We start from the raw sequence: 9,476 nt of genomic DNA, 5'->3' as shown, positions 1-9,476 counted from the left end.
GACAAACAAGCAAAATGCTGCGAAGAAGAAGCATCACCATCGCATGGGGTCAGGTGGCTACCTCGTAGCCCGGCCTAAGTGGGCCAAGACTGAGAATGATCTGGTTGATAAAGGGATCGAACCAGAGACAATTAACTGGCCAGACCGTTGCCGGACTTGGTTCTTCGGGGCTGGTGGAACTTTGGACCCTGTAACAGGGAAGTGCATTTGGACGAACGATCAAATGGACATACCAGTCAGGAAGCTTCAGCAGTATATCGAAGCAGCGCAGCAAGGGACGTTCTTTCCAGACAGAGAGAACGACGAGCTCACAATGGCCCTCGGGAATCCTGAGCACCCTGGACGGACACGAGGCACGCCAGGCTCCATTCCGTGGAAGGTTGGGTTTCCGGACGCAGACGGTTACAAATCCCATGAGAGGAGGAAAAAAGTACAGCAGACCCAAATGCAGGCGCTGCAAGCAAGGGTACAAGCGATAGAGGAACGATAAGCAAACCGCAGCAAACGTACTGCCGAAGCTTCCCCTGAAGCTACCCCGCCATCTCAGTGGAGAAGCAGCGTGGCTTCCACCGAGCTGCTTCAGCCGGAGCATGCCTTGACGGCTCCTGCCAGCTATCCCGTGGATGCTATCACGGAGTCTCAAAATTGCCACCTTATGACGCAATGGATGAATTTGAAGGTCAAGGCGACTGTTGGCTCTGTTTATCCTACTGAACCCGGCGCAACTTTTCACTGCCGGCCGATTCCAGAAGAATATGCTAGGGTGATGGTGGATGAAATAACGGAGCGATTTGAGGACCTCCAGCTTGACCACCCTACCAGTGAAGGGGAGACTAGGCTAGGGTCTGCTCTGAAGACTCCATGCCTATGGCGGAAGGAGCTCATCAACCTTCCGAACTGGACGCCTCCGCCTCCTCCTCCTCCTCCGTCAAGTCAGGGCACTCCGCCTCCTCCATTGCCTCCTTCTCCGGCGAGTCAGGGCACTCCGCCTCCTCCACCGCCTCCTCCTCCGGCGAGTGACGATCAGGGCACTCGACCGGTTCCTTCTCCAGCGCGTGGCGGCACTCCGCCTCCTTCTCCGCCTGTGCCGACGCGCCCAAGCAGCCAGCCTCCTCCTTCTCCACCTCGTCAGCAAGGGCGGAAGAGACCTGCCGCCGCTCCGGCTGCTCCGTCGCGTCGTAGTCCTTCTCCTCTGCCTCGTAAGAAAGTAAAGAAGACAACCGCTCCGTCTGCTCGGCCGGCGTCTAGCAGTACAGCCAGAGGCGGGAAGACATACAGATTCGGTCCTTCTCTGAAGACTCCAGAGAAGTTACCATACGAGAGGACCCCGGAGGAGAACGCCGAGATCGCGCGAACCGAAGTGGATGACTGGTTTCAAGGGTTGAAAGCAAAGAGACATCCACCTCCGGAGGAGAAGGTAGATCCGGTGAAAGCGAAGCGCACTCTGGCTGCCCTGACAAAACCACCCAAGTCTCCGCCGAAAGGAAACTATGAGCGCATTATTGGAAAGGAATTTGCCGAAGCGGAGCGGTCGGGAAGTACTGTCAGTGATCAAAGGCTGAAAGAACGACGAGCTGGGAAACAAATTGCCCAGCTCGGCGAACAAGCGAAGCAATCGTGCCCCCCGCTCAAGGTGCCTAGCGACAACGTCGCTAATGATCCGAGGATGGTGCCCGGTTATAGCAATCTTGCCGATTACCTGCCCGACGATGTACATTATGAACCCATGGAGGTGCAGATACAAAGATACGAGTACGGGAAGCCTCTCGTCAAAGATGAAAGATCTCTATCAACGATGATGCGAAGATTGCATGATTGGTACTTGAAAATCTGCAGAGACTCTGGGGGAGGAGTACTTTGTATGTGAAAGTTAAAAAGGAGCATGACCTTGTTGGAATTGAACTGTTGCCTGTTCCATTTGAGGAGTTCTTTTAGTTTTTCAATCAATTGGCCCTCGATAAAACAACGGTCACCTGCTACTGTCTGTAAGTATTACTACTTCTGTCATTAAGTCTCTCTATATAGCTCAGCTCTTTCATTGCATGTATTATAATCATACTCACTATATTATGCAGATTGAAGATCGCCGAATTGAAGAAAAGACAAGTCGGTGATATTGGGTTCATTAACACATATCTCATAGATGCAACTCAGGTTAAATTTTATGCCGCAGATACCGAGGCCAACTTGCTACGATCGTTGGTAATAAATGAAAACAAAGATATAATACTCTTTCTTTACAACTTCAAGTGAGTGTTACTGTCTTGTGCGTATTCGGTTTCCCTTATATATTAGTCAAGGTTATAGTAATGTAATTGATGAGTTATGCATGCGTGTGCAGTTTTCACTATATTCTCCTAGAGATTAAGCTTGAGCAGGGACTAGTAACCGTCTTAGACTCAAGACGAAAAGATCTCCAGGATTATGCGGACATGACTTAAATGCTCGAGAAGTAAGTTAAATCGATCATTATCCACCATATCAGCAACTTTGTTCATTTCCTGATATATCAAGTAATTGTTTTCTTTGTCTGGCAGGGTTTGGAAAAAATTCTCCAAAAAAGCTCCAGGACTCTCGAAGAAGCTGCAATTTAGACACCCGAAAGTAAGTACTATAGTAGCATGTTCCGCGCATCTCCTATTGATTCAAGCGCTAGTTTCATCAATATCATTTGGCATTCTTACTTATCAGTTTGATTGACCTCTATTTCTTTTAAAGTGGTTGTGGCAGGAACAAGGGAATGATTTCTGTAGATACTATATTTGCGAGTCCATCCGCCACACGACATGTGAGCGGGGCTACACTGACGAACAATATGAAGTACGTATAACAACATTCATAATTTTATTTTATTACCATCATTTATGTTGAGTTTCATTCATTCATATATATATATATATATATATATATATATATATATATATATATATATATATATATATATATGTATGTATGTATTGACCCCCTTCTTCAAATTAGATGTTTCGGAAGCGGGATGAACTCCTAGCACCAGCTCGCATGCGATCAATTCAAGAGGAATTGGCGGCATTCTTTCTTGACCACGTGATCGCTGAAGACGGAGAATACTATATGGACCATGAGTCTGTATGATTATATTTGTAAGAGATAATTATTGTATATATGTAGCCGGTAGTGTCGGATAAATATACGAGAACTTGTTGTTCGACCAATCTCTCGGAGAAGGAGAGGTGGTCGATATCACTTCTCTCTGTATGCATATATGTTCATGACGATCTTCTATTTCCTTCGTTTGCTTACTAGCTAGCTAGCGTGTCTAGTCCTCTCTATACGTATGTATAGTACGTAGCGTCGATCTAGCACGAACATAAGAGATGACACTTCTCTCTATTAATTATAGCTAGCTAACACAATATATGAAACACCTAAATTAACCACCCAAAACTTTCAACCCCCCTTCAAAAAAAACCCCAACTATAGAAATGCTGACGCGTGGATGCCTATTAATACCGGTTGGTGCCACCAACCGGGACCAAAGTGTCTCCTGTCTGAGCTCCGCGCACAAGCCACATGGAGGCCCATCAGTCCCGATTCTGAATTGAACTGGGACTAAAGGGGCAGGGCATTAGTACCGATCCTTTAGTCCTGGTTCGGGAACCGGAAAAAAGGCCCTTACGAATCGGGACAACAGACCCTGTGAGAAGTTTTATGGCACACACATCTCACCGCCGCGCAGACCGCTTGTTCCAAGTTCCAACAAAAGAGCTCGGGCTCAGCCTCAGCTTAGGACTGAGCACACCCGCGCAAAACGATGAACCCTCCGTCGCCAACCCAATGCTCCAGCTCTCCGTCCCCGCGCGCCACCGTCGAGCCTACCGGCGCCCATTATTCCTCGCCGGACCCAAGGCGCTCCTCCACCGCCGCGGGCACGCCCCCGCGTGGCGCCAGCGACGACGCGTGCGTCGCCATCAGTGACGTCGACGCCTTCGCGCGCACCATCGCCGCCATCCGGTCCAAGCCCCAGGCGGCGGCGGCGGCCTCGCCCTCCTCCGACCACCTCGCCTCCGTGCTGTCCCACTACGCGGCCAGGTGGCTCCCGGATGTTGCCGCGTCGTCCCCCTCGGGGCGCTTCCAGCTGCCCCCGGAGAGCCCCACCGCCACGTGGCTCAAGAAGCGGCTCCTGCTCGAGTCCCTCGTCGCCGCGCTCCCGCCCGACGACGCCGCCGGCGAAGACAGGGACGACGGCATCGCGTGCGACTTCCTCCTCCGCCTGCTCCGCGCCGGGAGCATGGTGGGCGCCGACGCGGCGCTGCTGGGAGACCTCGAGGCCCGCGCGGCGCGGCGTCTCGACCAGGCGTCTCTCGGCGCCGTCATGATCCCAGCGTTCGGCCTGCAGGGCCTCGGCAACGGCACCGCCGCCCGCGATCGCCACCACCCGACGACGACGCTGCTGGACGTGCCCCTAGTGCTTCGTCTGGTGCGCGGGTTCCTGCGGGAGGGCGCCAAGGCGGGCGGCGGCGGCGCGGCGGCCGCCAGGGTGGCGAAGCTGGTGGACGCGTACCTCTCCGAGGCGGCGCTGGAGGCCGGGCTGCGGCCGGCGGAGTTCGAGGAGCTCGCGCGCGCCGTGCCCGCGTACGCCCGCGCCGCCGACGACGGGCTGTACCGCGCCGTGGACACCTACCTTAAGGTAAGTGCGGCGTCTCTGCTCGGTTAAACATGTTTATGGTGTGTCTTGTTAGTTAATCTCGACCGTACATCGTCATGGCAGTGATGCCATCATGCCTCCTGTTAGAAAAAACGGTCTCGTCCCTCTCGCGTCATGCTCTTCAGTCTGCACGCGTGCCATTGATCTTTCGAACTTTCAGCAGAAATGGAATCATTGACGTGTTGATAAAAAAGTAAGCAGCACTCCAACGTTGCTGCCAATTTAATATAGCAGCACTGCACTCCCTCGATTTTTTCACAGTATATTTGCTCAAAGTTGAGATAGTACTCCTTTCGTTCCTTTTTAGTTCGCATATAAGATTTGACTGAAGTCAAGCCTCATAAAATTTAACCAATTTTATAGAAAAAAGTATCAACATTCACAATCTAAAATCAATATCAATAGACGTGTCATGACTTAAAATTTCATATTGTATAACTTTAGCATGGCAGATGTTGATATTTTTTCATATAAATACGGTCAAACTTTGTGAAGTTTGACTTCAGAGAATTCTAATATGCAGAGTAAAAAGGACCGGAGGGAGTACATGAACTATCTCGATAAACAAGATAATACGTACTACAAAGAGAATATATAACGCACAGAAATGGAGTAGTACTACTATATTGTTTTCGGTAAGCAAACTCCAAAGAAAATCTATGAGTACCGAGATCCCCAACAAACCGCCAAGAAAGCATATATTATCTGACAATTTCAATTAAACCAGTATCTCCTCTCCACTTGAGATCTACTAATAGTCGCTACTACAGGCGTGTTCAGAATTCCACCAACTCCACGAAATTCCAGGAGTTATGGAGTTAGAAAAAAGCTGCTTCACAGTTTTCAGTTACAACTCCACCGACTCCGAGAGTGGAGTTGTGGAGTAGAGGCTTTCCGAACTGGGCCGCGTATCAAAAATTGGTTCTAATGTTTTGACATGCCAATAATGGGTAGTAATACCAGAACTTGCTAATAGTAGTTGACAACTTTTTTAGAGGTTGATTGATATGGTCATTTGGTATCCAGCCAATTGCTAGTCAATTTGTTGCTCCTCAAGGCGCGAGGTCAAAACTGTAGTCAGTGTAGCTGATGCCTGATGCTGATGGGTGAGGCAAATCATTCGAGCATGGCATGGCATGCATATGTGTATGCAAGTTCTGTGGATCCCTTTTCCACCAGCCCAGCCGTTGGCTTTGTCGATGTGATATGCCGAAAAGGCAGCTCCAATAGGACAGTCTCTCACAGGGCGTGCACGTGGTTCCATGCATGGGAGCTGTATACGTTGCCCGATGTGACTGTGTTGGACGCATGCATGCTACGCTCGAGGTAAAGAAAAAAAATGTAAGGCCACAGTACACCCATGTTTCTGTGCGTTTGACCACAGTAATTCAGGTTGGACCGTATCATACGCATATGATACAGTACAGGAGTATTATTCATTCGGCATCAGTCGTACTAGTATTAGCATGCTTTGAGCTTTGCGCTCAGAGCCTGTTCGACAAAGCATGCACGAGTTCCTCACTAGTACTAGAATTTTGTTCTAGTCATGCCACTAGCATCTTTAGATCCAAGCATTTTCATACAAAATTTAATATTTTAATACATTCTTTTACCATGAAATCTCTTTGATCAAACAAAGAAAACCACTATGTTTTGCACCAAAATCCTTTAGCTTCTTATAAAAAAAGGTGGGTTATAAATTTTTTTCATTTCTTTTTTTTTGAATGTTGGTAGATAGTGTACAACACCCTAGTTCCCCACCCGTTCCTGTGGGATCCTTCTCTTCGCTTGTCCTTTGCTGGACGAGATTAGGGCCCACCCGCCCAGATCTACACCTACCCGTTTGTACCATCTCCAACAATGCAGAGTCTAGTCACACCAGAAAGAAAGTAAAGAAATATCTTGGTTCTTGGACTCGCAGTGGTACTTCGTAGGTCACGATGTAAATCACGTGAGCTGCTTGGCGAGCGAGAGCTGAGTTTCACAATGATTTTGCATTATCCGTCTGTCCTTGCACATGGATGAAGAGGCCTGAGTATGTTGGTGATACACGAGTTGCGCTCGGGGTCCGGTCCGTGCCGTTGATTCTGATGGGTGTGACACGTGTGGCGTGCATGCAGGCGCACCCGCACGCCAGCAAGGAGGAGCGGCGGTCGCTGTGCCGGCTGATCGACGCGCGCAAGCTGTCGACGGAGGCGGCGGCGCACGCCGTGCAGAACGACCGCCTTCCGGTGCGCTGCGTGGTGCAGGTGCTCTTCTCCGAGCACGGCAGCAAGCTCAGCCGCCTCGCCGACTGGAGCGGCTCCTTCCGCTCCCTGCAGAACAGGAGCCCCGGCGCCCTTGATCTCACCTCCTCCTCGTCCGCCGCCGCCGCCCGGTGCCCGTCCAAACGCGAGGTCGTCTCGCAGCACCACGAGCTCCGTCGCCTCCGCGAGGACGTCTCTCGGCTCCAGGTCTGTACTGACTGTACATTCTGTGTGCATCCACCTTCTGGACGGTTAATTCGTTGATGGGTCGACGTTGGTTGCTCACGTCTTGATGCGTGCGTGCAGGTGCAATGCCACGCGCTGCAGGCGCAGGTGGAGCGGCTGAGCTCCGACAGGCGGCGGCGGGGGCTGTTCAAGTGGGGAGCGTTCCTGTTCGGTGGCGGCGGCGGCGCGGACGCCGCGAGGGTGGATGACTCCGACAGCGGCATGGAAAGGACGCCGCTCAGCGGGTCCAAGAAGGCCCGCGCTGCCGCTGCCGCCAGGTTGACGCCCGCGACGGGCACGCCCACCGTGGCGAGGTGGCGCAGGTCGCACTCGTGAATGCGACTGGTACCAGCAGAAAAGCTACGGTGCCCGTGCCGGCCATCTGGTCAAGCGAAAATGTGTGTATGGACTGGTTTTGTTTGGTTTGGAATCTTAACGACACTTGTGTCGTTTTAGCTCAATCCTAGCTGTGAAACTAAAGCTGCGCTTGCCATCAGAGGGGTCGTTATAACAGTCTTGCTAAGTCTGGATCGATGTTATATTCGTGAAATCTTACATTGAGATTTGTGTTAATTGTGTTTTCAGTTTTTTTCTTTTCTATTATATGTTATGTTAGTTGAGTGAGAATTGGTTAAATCTCAATCTACTGAGATCCAGTCACACCTTTCCTATAATCCAATCTTTCAACAATCAGGCTTTGGTATTTTTGTTCCTGCTCGGCTAACATATGCTTTTCTAGGACGCTATCTTACATCCAGTCATCCGATCGGGCATTAGTTTTTTTGTTGGAAATATGAGCAAATTACTACGAGATTTAATCCGAATAAACAAAAGATAAATCATGACCACAGCAGTAGAGATTAAACTAATCATGCGAACTAGCATAGCAGATGAACACATCACATTTAGGGCATATACTAGAAGCATGAATTCTACCACGATCTCGAACAGGAAGGATAGAATCACATATGGTGCAGCGGGTGCAGCACCGCCGGCGTTGACGTTGTCGCCCATGTCGTCGAGGACGAGGTTGCCGAGGTCGGGGAAGAAGTCGTCGTTCGCGAAGTCGTCGCTGCCAGCAGTCGCGCGAGTGCGCTCCCCAAAAACCTGATCGCCCCTTTCCCGTACAGGATCACGAAAGGCGGGGTTCCGGAGGCCTGCTGTCCCTTCTCGCGGTGCACGCCGAAAGGAGGGATGGAGAATACTTGCTTGGCGGCGCAATGATCTGGAACGGTGGTGAGAAACCATACGAAGCGGCGGCGGCTAGGGTAGACGTCTGCCTGACTATATAGTGCGGGCCGGGTAGGTCATGGGAGTAAACCCCATGTCCGAGTCGTCACGATCCAAAAGAATCGGAAACGGTTCAGTAATTAACGCGTCCGTTAATTATTAATTAATGACTCATTAATTTTCCCATGCAGCAAAAATATAGACAACGTGCATAGCTCTGTCCTCGGCTCGGCTCAAGCCCGCAACCCGCGGCGCGTCGTGACGAGGCGTGGCGTGGCGAGGCGAGCGAGGAGGAGGAGCGTGCGTGTAGGTCTCCTCTTCTCATGCTCATACAAGTGGTAGAAGAGCTCACCTTATAAAGAGATGCAACTCTCTCTCAACTTCCGGGGTGGGACTAAACTTTAGCCTCACTCACTCCACTCACATGTGTGCATGAATGGGCCAAGAGAATTTTAGAATTTTAGTTGGGCTTTGGGCCAAAGGCCTACTAGCAAAATTCCAACAATCCCCCACAAAGTCTCGTTGGCACATCTCATCATTTAGTTTCAAAACATTGTTTTATATATCGGTGCTTAGTGGAGACTGTGAAGTTGAACTTTCACTTAGAAATTTATGCTACACTAGATCACAACTTGAATAATGGACTATGCCTTGAACTACAAGTTTTCTGTGAAACTAGTTTCACACAAATTCTTGACCGATACTGGGCTGCCGCAAGGCTTCCCCGCTGGTGGAGCGTATACGTCATACTCCAGGGCCTTTCATGAATTTATTAGAGAACACCCAATTCTCACAGACTGCGACGTTAACAGTCAAATTCATATAGGTGTGTTCCTTGGAAGATGTTCTGCAGGACAACATCTCTGCTTACCCGAATAAACCACTTGGAACACATTAAGAAGCAAAAGAGATGTCAGGCCTCGTGACACTCGCCAAATACATAAGCGAGCCAATAATCTGAGAATACCTCAGTTGATCTCTAGCAATCCGTCGATTCTTTCGAAGCAACACACTAGCATTATATGAAGTTGGAGAAGGCGTGCAGTCGCTATACCCAAAACGACTCAAGACCTTTTCCACATAATGAGACT

At 50.1% G+C, this 9,476-nt stretch overlaps 1 protein-coding gene across 1 annotated transcript; it reads left to right on the top strand.

Moving 5' to 3' along the window:
• The first annotated feature begins 3,709 nt into the window (after positions 1–3,709).
• LOC119365429 (coleoptile phototropism protein 1-like) lies at positions 3,710–7,716 on the top strand. The gene is made up of 3 exons (XM_037631063.1): positions 3,710–4,666; positions 6,805–7,137; positions 7,237–7,716. Exons 1-3 carry the CDS (start codon positions 3,791–3,793, stop codon positions 7,489–7,491), a joined length of 1,464 nt encoding a protein of 487 aa, XP_037486960.1. The 5' UTR covers positions 3,710–3,790; the 3' UTR covers positions 7,492–7,716.
• Positions 7,717–9,476: the final 1,760 nt, after the last annotated feature.

The sequence above is a fragment of the Triticum dicoccoides genome, chromosome 1A (genome assembly GCF_002162155.2).
Source record: "Triticum dicoccoides isolate Atlit2015 ecotype Zavitan chromosome 1A, WEW_v2.0, whole genome shotgun sequence".
NCBI lineage: Eukaryota > Viridiplantae > Streptophyta > Magnoliopsida > Poales > Poaceae > Triticum > Triticum dicoccoides.
This window is presented reverse-complemented; position numbering and strand designations above follow the sequence as displayed.

What these genes read in the sequence shown, in the direction of transcription:
- LOC119365429 (XM_037631063.1), top strand. Translation starts at nt 3,791, where the DNA reads ATGAACCCTCCGTCGCCAACCCAATGCTCCAGCTCTCCGTCCCCGCGC. An exon ending in CCGTGGACACCTACCTTAAG is followed by an intron (nt 4,667 to 6,804) that starts GTAAGTGCGGCG and finishes GCGTGCATGCAG; the next exon opens with GCGCACCCGCACGCCAGCAA. An exon ending in AGGACGTCTCTCGGCTCCAG is followed by an intron (nt 7,138 to 7,236) that starts GTCTGTACTGAC and finishes GCGTGCGTGCAG; the next exon opens with GTGCAATGCCACGCGCTGCA.